Below are 20857 nucleotides of genomic sequence, written 5' to 3' on the forward strand. Positions count from 1 at the left end.
ATTTTTCAGCAAGTTCATTAGGATGCGTGACATAATTAAATGATGTTGATTCATTCAAGTAACTTGAGTATAGTTATAATAATGTCTATTTATGGATATATTTATACACCAATACACACCAATTCTTATACATTGACATGTATAACAGTTTAATAAACACATTTTTTAAAGCATTAAAAGTAATGGACCACTCAAATTATGATGACCAAAAAACGCTAGCTTAATGAAAATAAGCAAATAATTCCTTCCGTACTTCAGTTAATGCTTATATATGCTCAAACCAGGCGTAATTTCTTCAACTGCACTTGGGACATGCGGGATTGAGGATCTCCAGGTTTTTCAATAAATTGAGTCCAGTATTAGAGCCAACACACTTCAACAGTAAGGTGGTGTATTAATTAACATTGGATACAAATATCACCGGTGATGCTGACCATAGCAACCAATTAGAAATCAGAAATAAGATGAGAACAGTCAACTACAAAACAAAACAAAAGATCGGATTGGTTGCTATGGGAAACATAACCAGTAATGTTTATCTCCAATATTAATAAATACACCCCTAAGTGTACAGCTCATAGCCCACTCCCCTTCTAATGTGTAAGACAAAACCTCAAAATGACATAACACCGATTTAAAATCCTGGGCCCCAATCAAATGTCCTGGTGGGTAAGTGGGTTCATGAAATTCTGTAGTCAAACCAAGCAGTGTATAAGAGCTGTAAAATGTCGACTTCAATTTCAATATTCGAATTAAGGTTAGATACAGATATTCTAGAAGCTCTGCATATGAGTGGGACCGAGATACCGAAAAGTCAATATCCTATACTTAAAGGGCTCCAAATACTGACCAAACTAAACCAATCCCAATGCATTTTTATCAGGAAAATCAAATAATATATGGTTTAGCAGATAAATTATAGTGATAAAATTATATAGTAGATTCTACAGTATTCATAGTACACCTGTCAGATAACAGACTCACAATTAGGTATAAAACTCACCATATTTGATGTTGTCCCCTGCTGAGTTCCCTCACTATTTGCTCGGTCACCTGAAATAAGCATTTAATTCCATGTTAGAAAGAACAAGTACAAATTTGGAAAACAGCTTGATTACGGTTTACTTGCTTGGATTCACTGACCAATAATTTTTGAAAGACCTGTTTTCACACATGTAAGTAACTTTGTTTTGCTCAACTCAAACATGTTTTGTCTTCAAAATCCAGTGTAATGCTTCTTACTTAAGATCGCATGCAAAGTAATCAAGAAAAGTGGAAGATACGTACATAACCTATAATATCCTATAGGTTCAGCTTCCTCAATCTTATGACTGAAGGAATCTCCATCTTCTTGCTTTACCACAACTGGAACTATAAAAAAAAAATGTAGTATATATATGTATTACATTGTGGATTTTTGAAAGAATATTGTCTGCATCCCTTGGAAATGTTTAAATTAAGGATTGTTTCACCACAAATTACTTGAATGAGTTATTCAAGTTGAAAGACACAAAACTAGACTCTAGAAAAATAAGAAACATTGCGCAAAGCATCCCTCCTCCTTTTTTATCAGCCATGTCCTTAAAAGGTATATGTCATGCATCTTTCCATCTTCATATTGGTAAGCTATGTAAAGTATACCATGCCTCGAATAGCAGCTGGTCTGCTCCTTATCACATTTCAACTAAATTATTGGAGAATATCAGTCTTGAGATTGAATGGAGAATGGTTTGGTAGTAGCTCACAAAGAAAACCTTAATTGTATAATTGGTTTGTCCAAAAGATGGCCTGTCTGCCAAATACAAGTATTGGATCCATTATCCAGAAAGCTCAGAGTTATGTGAAAGCCATCTCCCATAAATTCATTTTAATCATATAATAATTCAAATTTAAAAAAAAAAAAAAAAATCTGATTTTTCTCTGTACTTGATCCCAACTAAGATATAATGGATCTTTATTAGAGGATTATTTAATTATTTTTTAGTAGACTAAAGTATGGAATTCCAAATAACAGAAAAGGCCCTTATATGAAAACTAGGGATGCATGGAATCCAGCATTCAGTTCAGGATTCGCCCAAGATTCTGCCTTTTTCGGCAGGAATCCACAGTCCTGGCCAAACCGAATCCTAAAAATCACGTGACTTTTTTTCAAGTAAACACGGAAGTTGAAAATTTAATTAGGATTCAGATTCGTTTTGTTATTCAGTCAAATCCTTTACGAAGGATTCAGCCGAATCCAAAAAAGTGAATTCGGTGCATCCCTACTGAAAAACCCCAGATCCTTAAAGGGGTCCTTTGCCTTTTAAATTAAGGTGGGTGAATAATTAACCCTAGACTGTTGAGAACAAAATGAGAAGTAATGACAGAATACTAGGACATTTCTTAGGACACCCTCCTATCACTATAAATAAATGTATGCTTACTAGTGTTTTTAAACCCCTCTACCATTTTTAACAAAAAAGAATAAAAGTTATATTTCAAGCTTATATTTTGAGTTGGTTATATTTGAAGCAGTGTAAGAGGTTCTTCACAGTGACGGAAATAAGGTTGAGGAATGCCCTTCATTGTTATTCCTTTAATGCCTTGGGTGAAGAATTTTTATTAATTTTTATTTTTTTTTGCCAAAAGAATGGGTATCATCTGCTATGCTAACAAGGCAGCAGAGAAATCAGAAGTAAGAGGTACCAAGGTTTACTTCCCAGGGGACAGTTATGGATTCCTTGTTTTGAGTACCTAGAGTAAGCAAATCATTTAGCTATATAGGCAGAAGTTTCTGTAGTACCTCCTGGGACTACTCCATCAAATTTAGTATTTGTTGACTGATGTTAATGATTAGCTATCCACTCCAAACAAAGTAAACTGACATGCATATGGTGCATGAATTCTTTGCAGATCCCCACATCAAATGCAATGATTAAGACAAACCTGTCTTAACATTAGTCCAGGGTCTTGTGATGGATTCTCTTACAAAGGATGTTGTATTACTATTTCCTGTGGGGCCAAAGTAGATGTTGATGCAGCTACAGATGACTATCCCTCCTTGTAGGTGCTGTTGGGCTAGGTTAAAGATTTTTGGAGAACCCAAGCCTTAAACAGTAGACACTGCCCCTCAAGACTAGAAAAGTCAAAACATTTCTTTGCTGTCTGATCTAACCTGTGGGTTTAGTTTGAAACAAGGTTTTCCCAATGAAAAAAGAGGGAGAAATATGAGTTAACCTTGGCCTCCAAAGCCTAAAATAATACATTTTTTTTTAGATGACAAATGGGCAAAAAGGTTCATTTTATGCATAAAATTTGTTTAAAAAGAAAAAAAAAAGTATATATAGGTTTTGGACTATAGGATAGGATTTGCACTCAAATATGTATCAGTCATATTTGCACTCAAATATGTATCAGTCATATTTACAAGAATATTTTGGAAAGCAAATAAGCAATTACCCTAACTGCCTTTCAAGCTGGAGTTCCAGGAGTATCTGAAAGAGACACAGGTGCAGTCCTTGAGTCTCATGCTATCTGGCTCCCATATAATTCTCTGGGGCCTACTGCATTAAAAGAATACATTTTAACAAGGACATAAAAACACACTTACTTATATTGGAAAAATTGTTATCATCATCACTTGTGGGTTCAGGTTCCTGTTTAATTTCCACTGGACCTGTAACACTCAAAACAAAAACCAAATGAGTGATCTGACCCAAGAAATTACAGTTTTAGTTAAAGCCATGAGCCAAAAACACAGATATAAGAGCAGCTGTGTACTTCTTATAGACAAAACCTAAAGCCAACATGCAAGGAGCATTAGCCAATCTAACACATTAGAGAATAATATATAACATATAAATGACCAACAACCAAAATATTTGACGTCATCATGATATCATTTTTGGCATGCATTTAATATATTAAAAAAAATTAAAAAGCAGACGCTATTGATCAGAGTGTACATCTAAACGCTTCTGCTGTATATTTGTTTTGTGCATATTATAGCTTACCAGCAGCGGATCTATCAGATTTAACAAATCCAGAATTATAATGGTCTATTGAATAACTTTCTTCTTCAGTTTTAACCAAGATTGGATTTTGTCCACCAATATCTTCTTGAGAAACTGCAATAAAAATATATTCTCTAAATTCATGAACCATTTCTCCTCTCAGATGTTAAAAGCCAAACTTTTGATTGAATCTTTCGATGTGGGTAATAATCTTTCTTTTTCTTTACAGCCCAGTGATAAAGGATAATGGCAAAATAGATACCAGGAATATAACAGCTCCTGTATCTGAAATACATCAGATATAATTCAATAATTCGGAAGAGGTCCACCATGCTAGTAGAGTGAAATGCGCATCTGTGTCTAGCAGGGGATCTGCACTGAAACATCATGCATGTGAATCAGCACACTAATTCAGTTGAAAACAGTGCTTGGGGAACAAAACGTACCTGCAGGTCCCCCTCCTTCTTTGCGTGTGTGCGTTTTTGTGAGTCATCAGAAAGGGCCATAAGTAAGACTGGTTTGGTGTTTCTGCTACACGAGAGTTTGTGCTCTGTCTAAAATTAGTCATGTTAATATTACAGCCAAGGGGATGGATGTAAACTGCGGACTGTGAGTCATTTTGAGACTTTAGTCAAAGGCTATAAAGCTTTTGTGAGTGAGCCTGCCTGGAAAAACAAGTCCCCTTTGAGAGAACGTGTTTAAGGTCCTTGTTATATAAAGTGGACAATGTTGTATACTGCTGTAGGTCAATGATATTTCGATCCCCTTCAGCATAACTGTTTAATGTGGATTGATGTTTTAGAGATTTTAAATGCACTTTACAAATAAAAGACAACTGAGAACTCTGAGAATGATGTGATCCTGACTCTTGCTTGGTTTCTTTAAGACCAAACATTTATTTAATGTCAAACATTTTTGTTGGTCTGAGCACCATCCTTGTGATAGACTTTTCAAGCACTTTTACATATAAGGAGGAGTGGTCCACCTGGTCAATTCTTTCTCAAATATAATTCACTTCCAGTTCATTCAAAATAATTCATTTCTGTTCATCTTTCTGTTCTTTTCTCTTGAACCAATACAGCTGCTCACAATCAGCTATTGCTGTGCACTCGAAAGCAGTTTTCCAATTATATTCACAACCACTGCTTCTTAATTCTTTTCTTTCTTTATTCATTTCACTGAATTACATCCTAATTACCTTGTCCCAAGGCCCTTGCATCAGTTTTGTGGTAATACACTACCAAAACAAATTAAAACCATGGCATGGTATAATGTTCACTGGGTAATTTCCGGAACTCCCAGAACTGTAAACGACATGTAACAAGCTAATTTTTCTTAAATCATTATAAAAAGAGGAATCAAACTACAGCAACCACTTGCAATCACAAATGAGAAAAACTAAGAAATAGCCTTCCTAGACCTAAACTAGAAACATCTCTGTACTTGTTTACTGACTCTTACACAAGGGCTATATAAAAAGAGGACAACTAACAATGGGTCTGAAGATAGCAAAGTTTATTTAAAAACTATAAATAAATACAACAAGCACTTCTGTACTGCATTCTATCCTACTAAAATAAGCAATAACAAAAAGCACCAATTTTAAAAACTAAATACTACCGCTGTGGCATTATGCTTGACACCTGTTACCCAACAATACTGTGCACCACTCCATCTTATAACTTTGTTCTAAACTTACTTTTATTAAACAACAAAACTTACTATAAAACTACTTTCTAATGTGACACAAAAAATGTACATTTGTTTACAGGATACAGAATGACAGGCTGTCAGGTTCTTATTTATGACGCATTGTCCCAATATTTATGACACATGAACCCACTAATTTAATTCAATAAACAGATCTTTAATCTTTAGGATACAGTTCTGCACATCTTACTCATGTACAGTTTCCATAAAAGAAAACTGCTACAGATGTGACTGGATAAAATAAAAATTAAAAGAAAGAAAATTTTTATTGTATATACCTGTCACACTTTTACAAGCTGGAACTTCAGTGCGAGGCTGCTCCTCCTTAATGCACAAGGAAGTAGCTGATGTGATAACAGGAAAAGCTATAATACAGAAAACAAGCACGTAAACATAACGAGATACCAAGTTTAAATATGTTTTTGTACAAATCAACCAACTTGGTAATAGAAATAGGCCTCCTTAAAATATTTTTATTTGCTTGAAGCCATAATCTGCATTAAAAATACCCCAAAAAACAGCAAGCTAATTGCAGCAAAACAGTGCAAACTCTCAAGACAACTGGATATGAATCTGTGAAATTACCTTTATAATTATTAGATTTTCTTTCATTTTATTTTTTGGTTCTTTGGATGTAAAATGAAACTACATTTCCTGCCATAGATTACATTCAGATGATAAACTGCAGCACATATCCATCTTGTATTATGCTTCTTTATAAGTTAACATTTTTTTGGTAGGTGTGAAATATTGACATTAAAAAAAAAAAGAAATTCTCACATTGGGCTGGTGAATCCACATTCTGGTTCACTTTGACACTTTGTTCCTCTGTGGTGCAGGGAAGCGAAGTTTCCTCTTTTATTCTTACTACTATATCGGGAAGATCTGCAAAAGAAACAAAAAAGAAATAATTTTTTACTGACCAAATAAGTGAAAGTATTAAGATTATAGACATCAATAAAAACTAGATACTTTCAATTTTCAAATAAACCAAGGCACATATGAGCCTTCCAGAGCATTGTATGTTCACTTATCTTATTCCCATCAGGGGATTTGAATGTTTATTATAGCATATAGTAATGTGTGTCTTTTTTTGGAATACTAAACAGGTACAGGTATGGGATCTCTTATCCGGAAACCTGTTATCCAGAAAGCACGTTTCCCATAGACTTCATTTTAATCAAACAATTCAGAATTTTAAAACTGATTTCCTTTTTGTCTGTAGTAATAAAACAGTACCTTGTAATTGATCCCAACTAAGATATAAATAATCCTTATTGGATGCAAAACAATCCTATTGGGATTTTTTTAGTAGACTTAAGGTATGGAGATCCAAATTACGGAAAGACCCCTTATCCGGAATACCCTTAATCCCAAGCATTCTGGATAAAGGGTTCTATGCACTCGCACTTTCCCCCGCAACCCCACGTGTTCGGTTCCCCTGCACTCAAGCCTTTTGCTTGCACCACCTCCCGTACTGATTAGATGGGGACTGGGTGGGAGGGAAATTTAAACAGCTGTCAGAAATCTCTTGTCTAGTCCCCAGATGCGGCTATTGGGCGGCATGCTGTCTCCGTATCTTTGCCCCCCTGGGCCTGTATATGTATGGTTGCTTACTTTCTCTACACTACTGGCTCTAACTCTAATGTTTAAAGTGTCAGACCAGAAAACATTAATGGATAAACAAATACTGCTTTCATCATATATTTCTAATTAAACTTTAAAAACCAATGAAAATTTTTAATAAATGCATCTTGGAAACTTAGATTTAAAATTTTTTCAAAAATTCAAATTTTTTGAAAAATTTTAGCATAACTATACAGATATTTGTTATGTAACCAATACATTTTTTAAAGAATAATTCTTACCTTTACTATCAATATTTTCTTTTTCTTTGGAATTAACATCTATTCGCACACAAGTGTCATCTGCATTTTTTATTTTGAACAAAATCTCTGGATTTTCAATTTTGTAACCTGATAAAAGAGACTATTATTTGCACTGAAGCCAAATTTACATTTTAAACCCCACCTCTCATTTGCATGAATGTTACTTGCAAAAAATAAATACATTAAAGAATAAAAAGATTTTTTGAGATGCTTTACTGATGATACTTCACTACACTTCTGATGATAAATCAATAAAATGCATTAAATATACATAGACAAATTGCAAAAAAACACATTTATAAAGTAAAAGGGCACCTATTACTAATTTAAAGGCACCAAAAATACAGCATCCCCCCCTCAGTTGGCTGATGGAAACTAGGGATGTGCAGAATCCAGGATTTGTTTCAAGATTTGCCCAGGATTTGCCCTTTTTTAGCAGGATTCCAAGTGCCTGACCAAACCAAATCTGAATCCTTAAAATCACGCAACTTTCTTCACCGCCCATGGTTCTCTTCAACCCTTCCATGGACTAACTTACATATGCAAATTAGGATTCAGATTTGGTTTAGTATTCGGACAAATCTTCCACAAAGGATTTGGGCATACCCCAAAATAGTGGATTTAGTACATCCCTAATGTAAACAATGCAAGCCTTGGGTCTTGAGCTGGGGCACTTGTTAGTTTTGCACAAAAATGGGGCCCAATATGGCCACCCATACTAGGAGCTTCATGCCAGTGCAGTGGGCACAGCACTCATGAAAGGGAAGGTTATCTTGAAGTAATATTATTACTTCTCCCAACTTGAGAGCAGACACTGTCAGCCCACCTCCAGTGGGAAAACAATTTTAATGGGATAGGTGTCCTTCAGGGTATGCAAAATACTGCCAAGCTTCTCTTAAACATAAATCTGTATGTAAAAGCTGCATGGCACCTAAACAGGAAATACAGAGGAATTTATCAATTGTTTATTGTGATATTTTCATAACTATGCCATTTCCAATATGTTATTCACTTCTGCTGGTTTTTTTAAATGCAGCTACCCCATTGCTGCAAAGCTTTATAACTTCACAAAACTGCAGTGTAAAAATGGCTTTTTTCCACTGCTGTATAAATTTGTATATAATTGTCTTATACCGTAAAGCCTCATGCACACTACAATTTTATTTTTATTTTTTATTCTTTATTGTTTTATTCAGTCCCTCTCCTATTTATATTCTAGTCTCTCATGTAAACATCTGCCTGGTTGCTAAGGGAAATGACCATAGCAACTAGATAGCTGCCAAATTCCAAACTGGAAAGCTACTGACCAAAAAGCTAAATAACCAAAAGAAATAAAAAATGAGAACTAATTGCAAATTGTCTCTGAATATCACTGCCTATATCATACTTAAAGATAATTTAAAGGTTAAAAAACCCTTTAAAATGGCAAATAAAGCCTTACAGTGATTCTGTCATGATTTTTATGGTGTACTGCTCGGCTGCTGAGGGGGGGGAAAGGGAGTGAGTGATATCACTCCTACTTGCACTGCAGCTATAAAGTGTGACTATCAAAGCACAAGTCACATGGCTGTGGCACCCTGGGAAATAGAAATATGGCTAGCCTTATGTGAAATGTTAAAAATTAAATATTAAAAAAAATCTGTTCGCGCTTTTAAAAGAAACAGATTTCAATGCATTATTTTTTCCCTCTTTTGGATCAACTATAAATTAGGAGTGTTTCACAAAATACTGAAGTTGGATTTGTTTTTCCAACCCCATCTACCACAGGTATGGGACCTATTATTTAGAATGCTTGGGACCTGGCGTTTTCTGTTTGGGTCTCCATAGTTTAAGTACACTAAACAATCATGTAAACATTAAATAAACTCAATAAGGTTATTTTGCCACCAAAGTGAATTTATGCAGCTTAGTTAGGATTGAGTGCAAGGTACAGTTATATTATAGAGATAAAGAAAATGTTATAAAATGTAGAATTTGATTAAAATAGATTCTTTGGGAGATAACCTTCCTACGATTCTAAACTTTCTGGGTTTCTGGACTCTATGTATGACACAACTTTATATCGACCCTAAATTTAATGTCAAAGGGTATAACAAATCTTCAAAAACAAGATAAGTCTGCGTACCGTTTTATTTAAAAAAAAATGAAATGCTCAAAACACTAGGGCACTGTCCATATGTTGGAAACCCTTCACTGCAGGAAACCCCTAACCTCCTGTTACAAGCCAGTGAATGTTTTAAATAAAAATCTCACAAATTTGTGGTACTTTACCATGCCACCATGTTTGATCCATTTCCCAGGTACAGGTATGGGATCCCTTACCAGTTACCCAGAAAGTTCCAAATTACGGAAAGGCCATCTCCCATAGACTCTATTATAAGCAAGTAATTCTAATTTTTAAAAATGATTTCCTTTTCTTTGTAATTATAAAACAGAACCTTGTACTTGATCCTAACTAAGATATAGTTAATTCTTATTGTAGGCAAAACAAGCCTATTGGGTTTATAAAATATTTATATTATTTTTAGCAGACTCAGGGGCTGATTTACTAACCCACGAATCCGACCAGAATTGGAAAAGTTCCGACTTGAAAACGAATATTTTGCGACTTTTTCGTATGTTTTGCGATTTTTTTCGGATTCTGTACGAATTTTTCGGATCCAATACGATTTTTGCGTAAAAACGCGAGTTTTTCGTATCCATTACGAAAGTTGCGTAAAAAGTTGCGCATTTTGCGTAGCGTTAAAACTTACGCGAAAAGTTGCGCATTTTTCGTAGCGTTAAAACTTAACGCTACGAAAAATGCGCAACTTTTCGCGTAAGTTTTAACGCTACGCAAAATGCGCAACTTTTTACGCAACTTTCGTAATGGATAGGAAAACTCGTGTTTTTACGCAAAAATCGTAAAGAATCCGAAAAAATCGCAAAACATACGAAAAAATCGCAAAGTACCGATCATTACGAAAAAAACGCAATCGGACTCCATTCGACCCGTTCGTGGGTAAGTAAATCAGCCCCTAAGAGATTTGTAGATCCAAATTATGGAACGATCCCTTAAATGAAATGCACTATAATATCATACAGTAAACATAATTAAGAGGCTTTACCTAGTGTGGTTAAAGCTCCATGCAGTTCTTTCATCACATTCTGATAAAGTTCTTTCTTCCATGTCTCCAAACGGGACCACTGCTGCTCTGTAAATGAGGCAGCAACGTCGAAAAATGTTACAGGCATCTGAAAAGGAATAATTTTACAATGACAGTTGTAGTATTATTCTGGGCACCCTTCTTTAAAAAAGCATAGTTGTAATGCCTGAAATGTTAACTTACCTGATGAAACATTTCTCAGACTTACTCCAAGGTGTTCGGGTTGATTTCAACAGAACTCATTTAGGTGAAACTAAAGAGCCGATGAATATCCGTATATTGAAACAAATGATCCAGGCTCAGTTCATACTATAAAAAGAAAAAGAAACAATTCTACAATTTAGCTGTGGCAAGTATTTTTCAACTATTGTCCAAAACTAAAACCATTGATAATATGTATATGGTCTGCACTTTCATAAAAACTGCAGCAGGTGGGGAAAGAGTAAAACCAAAATGGAGAAAAATACTTATATGTCTTTCCACATTAATATAACAGTTTTACAGAAGCCAATAGGTCTGTGTAGTTCCACTAACACACTGCGTGCAGTCCTATTGACATCTGTAAAAAGTATTCTATTATGGCAAGTGATGCATGGGCAGAAGAACCAGACGACCAAAGAAAAAATGGTCCAGCCAAAACACTGCCTTCATTTTAATTACACCTACTGAGAACACAAGCCACCTGTTTATTTGTCCACAGAACTGCCAAAGACGTACAATATGCAAGATGCAAAATTTGGACATAACTGTATTATTTGATTAAAATGGAGTCTATGGGAGACGGCTTTCCGTAATTCGAAGCTTCCTGGATAATGGGTTTACGGATAAGGGATCCCATACCTGTACCAACTTTACCCACCAATACAGACACAAATACGAACTGCTGAATATCTTGGCGTTTTATAAATAAAGGTTAGTAAAAATAATAATAATAATTTGGAGGATGCAGGCTGAAGGCAGGATGAGGACAGTTGTTAGTCTCAAAGTAGTCAGCCAGGTCAGCAGAAGAACAGGGGGGCCAGGCTTAGGTAACTGTTCCAAACCATATTGTTTTATAAGATCTGCTGCAAATTTTTTAACTGAGGTATATTGCAAAGTTTATTGAAACAGCTTAAGTTGTGTTTGGGTGGAGTTCCCCTTTAGGTTATTATATCTACACTTTTACAGTCACAAATCTTTCCCCATGGCTTGCAGATCATCATTTGCTTCAGGAAAACCACAGGGATTTAACAGGGGAAACTGATGTTTGTTTTGCTCCTTGTTGTCAGCTGATAGCACTAGGATCTTGACCATCATGAAAAGGCATTAATGTGTTCCAAGCGAGCACTTTCCACTGACAATCACTGGGAAGTTGGTGACAACGGATGAAGGGCATGTTCACCATTAAAAAAACAAACAAAAAACTTTTAGCATGATATAGACAAGGGCATTTGTTGTAAGAGAATTTATAAGTGGGCCGTATATATATATTTTTTTAATTACTTTTTTTCTTTTAAACCAATCCACTCCATCAAATATACTGAATTCCATTTAACCCTGCTAGATTGTTACAAGTTTCTAAAGAAGCATGTGCTATTAAGCCCACGATGTACTAACACTACGGGGCTTATTCATTAAAGTATGATTTAGTCCGAATGGGAAAAAAAAATCATATTTTTCTGACTTTTAGAAATGCGCGTATATTAATTTCTGCGACTTTTTTGTATTTGTTGCGACAAATCATATTTGTCGCAACAAATCAAAAGTTTCAGATTCATTCAAGCTTTCATATTGTGACTTTCCTTGGGCCAGGTTCGAGCTGCAGAGTGCCATTGAGTCCTATGGGAGGCCTCCCAAAACATGCACTGAAGGTTCAAATTCAAAAAGTTTTTAGGTGCACTTTATTAATCATTATGCCAGTTACCTGCAGCTCACTAAATAATAATGTCAATGGAGTTCTGCAGCAGCTGTTAAAATACTGTACAGGCTTGAGGTTTCAAGCCCAGCACAGCACTAACAGCAGCAGAAGAAAGGTCTCCTTATGCAGGATCTTCTTCAGGGTAAGAACCCACAGACCATTGGCTCCGCTGCCCTCAGTCTGGTCTTTTTTTTTTTTAGCTCAAGAGAAGTTGATCCACTCTTGTACGGCACTCCACTGATCTGCACACGGCCAAGCTGAGAGCAGCGAAGCCAACGCTCTGTGGGGCCTTACACTTAGAGAGACCCCTTTATTTAAATATAAACCCGTGGTTCACCAATCCTGCAATCATAGACCACAGCTGGAGTAATTAAAGCCTTGTTTTCTCCAAAAATGACCATAATAATAATTTCAATCCTGCTCAGAGCAGCACTCCTGACAATTCATTAAATGAAAGAGACCTACATACTGCTTAAAGGGGACCTGTCACCCTAAGAAATAACTCCAAATTATTTTCTATATTGTTAGTTGAGCAAAATAAACTTTACTTACTCTTTATAAATAATAAAAATCTTGTTTCCTTCCATCTTGGAATTACTCAGACAAAGCAAGTAGGTAGGCCCCATTTTGTGGACACTGTTATGAAGCTAAGCTTTGTATCATGCCAAAATCTTGTTTATGTGCCAGAATGGGGGACCAGATGCCCAGGCCCATGCACTGGCTACACAATTAGATGGTGAGGAGGGAGGGGGAAAGTGAGATGTGCAGTGACATCTAGGTAGTGCTGAATGGAAAGCTAAAGGTATTGTCTGCAAGCAATATATGATTAACAGCTGGGATTTTTAATTGCCTTTATAATGGGTTTGGATGTGTTAATATAAAAATACATTTGGGTTTCATGATTAATTTGAAAAGGACTTTTATTATACAGCTTTTTATATCTGGGTGACAGGTCCACTTTAACATAAACTGGCATCTGATCTTCTGTCACAAATATCACTGTTAGGGTGAAGACACACGGAGCCACTAGTAGCAGCTACTGAAATAGACAATGCTGATCATTTACTTCTCAGCCATTTAAATTGAAAAAAGGAGAAAAGGCACAGGTTACATAAGAAGATAACAGATAAACTGTGTAGAATACAATGGGAATCTATGCTACTTATCTGTTATCTGCTTAGTAACCTGTGCCTTTTCTCCTTTTTTCAATTTAAATGGATGCCCCCATGGCTACACAGCAGGGTATTTATATAAGCTGTAGTAGTGTTTATGAAGAAAACACACAACTTTTACCAGTGCAGGGCAATAGTATATAATATATTAATTATTTTTATACACTTTCATTTATTTGTATTACTGTTCCTTTAAGAGCCATGGTAGACGGGGAGATTAGTCGCCCACAACAAATCTCCCTTGTTGCGGGTGACTAATCTCCCCGAGATGCCATCCCACCGGCTTGAATGTAAATCGTCGGTGGGATGGCATATGCGGCGACACGATTTCCCAAAATCGCAGAAGTTGCATTGAGAGGAAACTTCGTCGCCGCATATGCCATCCCACCGGCGATTTACATTCAAGCCGGTGGGATGGCATATCAGGGAGATTAGTCGCCCGCAACAAGGGAGATTTGTTGCGGGCTACTAATCTCTCTGTCTACCACGGCCCTAACTTGTGACACAATGGGAAAACTAGGGCACCAATACACCCATAATTAGTGCTGGGCGGTATACCGGTAAAAACCGATCACCGTTTTTTTTTTTGAAACCGATATGAATTTTCGACATACCGGTGTGCTGAATACTTCCGGGTGCGCACGTGACGTCAGCGCGCACACTCTACAAAAGCGCCATCGCTAGGACGCATTCAGAGTCGGATACCAATGTGAGCTGCCGGGGGGTGCCTGGCCAGTAATTATATTTTATGTGAAGGGGATGGGTGGGGGTGGGTGGGTTATACTTATGTGAAGGGGATGGGGTTGTGTTTGGGGGGGGTGGGATGGGGTGGGGGTTATATTTATGTGAAGGGGATGGGGGGGTGTTTGGGGTGGGGGTGGGTGGGTTATACTTATGTGAAGGGGATGGGGTTGTGTTTGGGGGGGGTGGGATGGGGTGGGGGGTTATATTTATGTGAAGGGGATGGGGGGGTGTTTGGGGTGGGGGTGGGTGGGTTATACTTATGTGAAGGGGATGGGGTTGTGTTTGGGGGGGGTGGGGGGTTATATTTATGTGAAGGGGATGGGGGGGTGTTTGGGGTGGGGGTGGGTGGGTTATACTTATGTGAAGGGGATGGGGTTGTGTTTGGGGGGGGTGGGGGGTTATATTTATGTGAAGGGGATGGGGGGGTGTTTGGGGTGGGGTGGGAGGTGTGTGTGCGGATGGGGGGGTGTTTGGGGTGGGGGGGTGCGTGGGGGTGGGGGGGTGCGTGCGGATGGGGGGGTGTTTGGGGTGGGGTGGGGGGGTGCGTGCGGGTGGGGGGGCTGCGTGCGGATGGGGGGGTGTTTGGGGTGGCGGGGGGGGTGCGGGTGGCGGGTGTTTGGAGTGGTCACCTAATCATGCATGGGGGAAAAAAAATACCGTCAAATACCGTGATACCGATATAATTTTGAAAAATACCGTGATATAAATTTTTGGTCATACCGCCCAGCACTACCCATAATCAAAAAGGATTATTTCACACTGGTTACTGTGACACAGCAAAGAATGATCTACAGTCTGTAATCTAAAAACTTAGATACTTATACAGTATACTTCCTCCCTATGCTCCCATCCTTTATGTACATAATATTCTACACTCAATATTTTATTTTTGTACACTGAGCAGATATGCTCATTTTTCCACCCCTCAATACTTTCTTTCAATATTTAACACAGTGGTTCTCCCTTCCTAATGCCGCGACCCTTTAATATACAGTTCCTCATGTTGTGGTGACCCCCAACCATAAAATGATTCCTAAGACCATCGTAAATATGCGTTTTCCAATGGTCTTAGGGGACCCCTGTGAAAGGGTTGTTCGACCCCCAAAGGGGTCGCGACCCACAGCTTGAGAACTGCTGATCTAAGTTATTGCCTCAACTCTGAAGCCTTCATCTATTAGAGTTTAAAGTGGTTGTTCACCTTTAAGTTAACTTTAAGTATGATGTAGACAGCAATATTCTGAGAGAATTCGCAATTAGTCTTTATTTTTTATTATCTGTAGGTTTTTCGTTATTTTACTTTTTGCTCAGCTGCTCTGCAGTTTGGAATTCAGCAGCTATCTGGTTGCTAGGGTACATATTATCTTAGCGACCAGGGAGTGGTTTGAATGAGAGCATGGTAAATAAATAGTAGAGGACCTGAATACAAAAACAAGTTATAAAAAGTAACATTAAAAATAGAACTGTAACCCCACAGAGCAATAGCTTTTTGGTTGCCGGGGTCAGTGACCCCCATTTGAAAGCTGCAAAGCCACCCCAAACATTATTATTATCACAGATGAAATAAACTTCTTAAAATGTAAACCCTTCATTATTCGTTATTACTCATTCAGATCACTTTTAACAGTTAGCTCCAAAAGGTAACCTTTTACTCTTATAGGAGATAATTTAAAAAAAAAAGGATTCCATAAATTCATGACGATTTTAAGATTTCTACAGGCATAACACAATTAAAATGTGTGTAAATGTGTGTAAATGTGTGTACTTGGGCTGAGAAAGACAGGAAGAGCAGAGCTCACATTGCATGCTTTATTTTTGCACCCAGAATTATGGAGCTGTTTTCAGCTCACTCCATATATGGAGCTATGCAGCATGATGAATGGGCCCCAGACACACACACAGTCCCCAGACACACACAAACAGGCACGGCTTTGCAGGAGCATGAAGGGCAACAGAGCTCTAATTCATTTGTGTTATCACATTGCTAGAATCTCAGTCTCAAATAAACTGCAGAAATGAAGGAAGCATGCTTGGCTACATAAAAATATACAAATTTATGCAACTGAAATATAAAAGCATGTTTCAGTCTACCAAAATTTCTCTACTAAACACTACACACAACAATAAACAATATACATATATATAATACTAGCAAAACAGCATATAAACCATGTATATAAAACACCAGTGATAGGATTAGACAGATTTTGGACTTACATACCATTACGACATCTAGAAAGTTGTTTGAGTTTACTATGCAAACTTTACAGTGCTGTGGAATATGCTGGCTCTTTATAAATATGTAACAAGAATAGTAACATTGCTACCATGTGGGAAAATTATTATATATATATATATATATACACACATATATATATACATAAGAGTTCCCGATAAACAGCACTCACGATATAATGAAATCTCAGGCGCCTGGGTGCAGTCCTCTTCAGCGTAGATAGTAAACAAAAATATGAATCGCATCGCTCAGGACTTATAACAAAATTGTAGTTTATTAAGTGTAGAAACAGAGAACTGAGTTCTCTGTTTCTACACTTAGGGGCTGATTTACTAACCCACGAATCCGACCCGAATTGGAAAAGTTCCGACTTGAAAACGAACATTTTGCGACTTTTTCGTATGTTTTGCGATTTTTTCGGATTCTGTACGAATTTTTCGTTACCAATACGATTGGTAGGAAAACTCGCGTTTTTACGCAAAAATCGTATTGGTAACGAAAAATTCGTAAAGAATCCGAAAAAATCGCAAAACATACGAAAAAATCGCAAAGTACCGATCATTACGAAAAAAACGCAATCGGACTCCATTCGACCCGTTCGTGGGTAAGTAAATCAGCCCCTTAATAAACTACAATTTTGTTATAAGTCCTGGGCGATGCGATTCATATTTTTGTTTACTATATATATATATATATATATATATATATATACATATACATATACACACACACACAGGTATGGGACCCATTATCCAGAATGTTGGGGACCTGGGGTTTTCTGGATAAGGGGTCTTTCCGTAATTCGGATCTCCTACCTTAAGTCTACTAAAAAAATTATTTAAAAAGTAATTTAACCCAATATGATTGTTTTGGCTCCAATATGGACTACTTTTATTGTAATTAGGATCAAGTACAAGGTACTGTTTTATTATTACAGAGAAAAAGGAAATCATGTTGTAAAATAAAAGTATTTGCTTATAATGGAGTCTACGGGAGATGGACTTTCTGGATAATGAGTTTCTGGATAAGGGGTCCGATACATATATATACACTTATAAACAAACACACACATACATACATACATACATACATAAGAAGATGTACACAAAAGTGTCACGTGCCATTGAAAACCATGCATTGTACGAAAAAAAATATTACAAAGACATAAATACTCTCATTATAAGTGTCATTTATTTTACATCACACCAACACCATCATTTAGACCATGATTTGGGGCCGATGTAACCCATTTAAGTCATTATAACAAATTTAAGTAGCATTACTGTAGCATTAAAGACAGTTGGCATATTTCAGCACTTTTTTTGTTTAAATTTAAGTTTTAAAAGCATGTCCTCCAAAGCACCGATATGGACTTGGCCTAGCGTCTCTGCAGATTGACAGTGGAGAACCACTGGACTTACCAACTGTACAAGCTTATGTCAGAATTTATTACTAAATAAACACTGATATGGCTCTGAATGAGAAGATCAATTTGGCCAACATCACTCTGTGTAAAATCAGGATAATCTGATCAGTTGGCCCCTGGGCCTATAATAAGATTATAATAGGAAGCCTAGAGAGACTTCACATCAATGTGCTGACGAGGTTCTCATTCTATGGGATTTTCTGACCTGCCTTACAGATTTCTGCCCAATTTTCAGCCATGCCACTGGCAAAAAGTTGGTAACTTTTTTTGGCCCATTTATGGCCACCTTAAGGGGAGAAAGGGGGGCAGATCAGCAATAGCCAAAAGATCAACTGGTGAAGAGCAAGTGGACGTGGAAAATATAATTTCCTGCAATGTGCTGCTGTATATCGAAAGCAGCACAGCAGTAATAATTAGCAATTTTTAAAGAAATTAACAAAACAAATAAGAAACAGTAAAATAATTCTAGTTACAATGTACTGAGGAGAGTGAAAAAAAGACAATATATGCTAGTTCATATTCTAACTTAACTGTAGCAAAAAAATTGTTTATTGGTTGCTCTTAGTTACTGTACTTGCACGCTTTCGCACTTCATCGTTCATTTTTATAGCGTCAGCAAGTTACACAGCGCTTTACAACAATTGCTAACAAACATGAAAAAATATATACAAGGGTTCCAGGATAAAAATCGGATATTGTCTATGTTTTTTTTCTGTTGCTATTCTTTTACCAGTGACAAACAGTTTTTTACTCAGTGTAAAACATAGAAATTACACTACTTAATGTCAGCAAAAGTACTTGCACAAAATGCATACATTGCATTGGCTTCTTCAGACATGCACTTGTTACTGAGACACATGTCTGACACAGTACGATGAACCTGAGCAGTTCTACATTCAATATATAACATTCCATTTGCACTCCAATCACACAGAACAGCTACAGTCACACAGACAAATGCCCAGTAGCACATGCCATTGGATATGGATATCCTTCAGTGTATGCAAAACCTTTCAACACTCAAGCTGTTGTTGAACTTCAACTCTCACCTGCCCTCAGCAGCCTGGGAGGCTAAGAGTTGTAGTTTATCAATATCGGGAGAAAAATAAAACCTCAAGGACACAAAGACAGCTATTAAGCAATTGAAGTAAGACCTCTGCATGTAGGGCCGACATGGGGAAAGGTGGCCGTCACCCCGGGCCCGGCAGGGTTAGTGTGTTAAGGGGTGTCTGGCTGGTTTTGAGCCTTAAGGGGCGGCAGGGTGGGCTGTGCTGCAAATACTTGGGTTACTCCCCCCACTGCTGTCAGTGAGCTGCTGACTTCGAGAGGGATTTTGGTTGCTAGGGTGTCTGCATCTTCTTACCCTTACACAGCCTTCATACTGCTCAACAATCCCGATTTCCCAAACACAGCCCACAGTCCCAAATCGCTACTTACACCTCCCGCAAAACTGTTACTTGTAGGTTTGTAGCCTCCTTTCTTACAGAAAATCCCAAAGCCACAAGTCTCATCACGCGAGACTGGCGTCACTACTACACGTAAGCGCAGTGACGCAACACGTTTCCAGCTTGTGGGAGGGGCGAATCGCCGCAACTCAGTACTGGCACCAGGAAGCTGCTAGTCGGTCCCGGCTGCTCATCTTACGATTAGATTTTTCCTTTCCTCTCACCTGTTACTTCTGTTAGAGAACAAAAAAATGGAGCAGAGAAGACTTGATTTCCTTATTGGTTTCTCGCAATGGCGTCCGCCACCTCATTTTTCATCCCAGTTTATATTTGCTGCTTAGGGTTCCCACTTGTGCCCAAACTTTTAACTGGTTGTCAGCATTACCGGTTCTGCCCTCGTTAGAGTCCAAGTTGACCAAAAAGTAAAAAAGTTTTGTGCAAACTAAGGCAAAGTGAAATTGTCATGATTTTAGTATTTTTTGTTCCATATTTATTAACATTATGTAAGGAGAATCTGACATAGCTGGGTTGTGAAACCATAAATACGCAAAGTCCTTTCTGCTTTTGTAATAGTTTAATTACAGGTTACAGCTTATTTAGAAGATTCAGTGACACAGATTAATACTTAGGCTAACCAAAAAGAAAACAAATAATAGTCCTGTTAAAGGAGACATATCCTATAAAAATTATGAATGTGCCAGTGAATTATACTCCTAGATATAGAAGGATTGTGCTTAAAAATGTCTTTCGAACTGATTTATTGAGAAATTCCACCAAAACCTCACTAGCCCCGCCCATCTGTTCCACTTCCTGCTGGCTGAATTCTCTGGATATGCAGGGGAGCCGGCGGCCCTCAGTACAGGCAATGTAGGATAGGAACCAATCAGCAGCTAGGCTGACCTGATAGGGAACTGAAGCCTGTCTGTACTTGAGTGACTGCAGGGCTGTGATTGGCTATCCCCCTCCTGTGCTTCTGGCAGGGACCGTTAGGACACGCCCACTCTTTATTTCACACAAGCGAGAGGATCTATAGGGAGCTCCAATAAAGGGGCCATTTTTACAGATAGGATTAATGTTTAGCCCAAAGTGAAACCAGCACCGTATATTATTCATAATTGCCTACAAAATTAGGGTTTTCCCCATTTGTCTAATTTGTCTCCTTTAAAATAATAACTGAAGCAGTTCACAAGCTATGCATAACAT

The 20857-nt window shown here is 37.5% G+C and overlaps 1 protein-coding gene across 11 annotated transcripts in view; it reads right to left on the reverse strand.

Annotated features, from left to right (window-relative positions):
• Positions 1–19788, reverse strand: part of LOC100145450 (uncharacterized) — a 38872-nt gene extending 19084 nt beyond the window's left edge. For 4 of the 11 annotated variants that reach the window (XR_004223451.1, XR_004223452.1, XR_004223450.1 and 1 more), the window contains exons 1-10: positions 19647–19780; positions 10921–11046; positions 10699–10825; positions 7571–7678; positions 6483–6587; positions 5981–6067; positions 3993–4106; positions 3590–3655; positions 1288–1371; positions 1004–1053 (exon numbers count right to left, since the gene is read on the reverse strand). Coding sequence is in view for 7 of the 11 variants with exons in the window: in XM_012966080.3 (XP_012821534.1) it covers positions 1004–1053; positions 1288–1371; positions 3590–3655; positions 3993–4106; positions 5981–6067; positions 6483–6587; positions 7571–7678; positions 10699–10825; positions 10921–10932 (753 nt within the window). In the remaining 4 variants the exon portion in view is untranslated. 11 annotated transcript variants of the gene reach the window in all.
• Positions 19789–20857: the final 1069 nt, after the last annotated feature.

The sequence above is a fragment of the Xenopus tropicalis genome, chromosome 7 (assembly GCF_000004195.4).
Source record: "Xenopus tropicalis strain Nigerian chromosome 7, UCB_Xtro_10.0, whole genome shotgun sequence".
In the NCBI taxonomy this organism is placed as follows: domain Eukaryota; kingdom Metazoa; phylum Chordata; class Amphibia; order Anura; family Pipidae; genus Xenopus; species Xenopus tropicalis.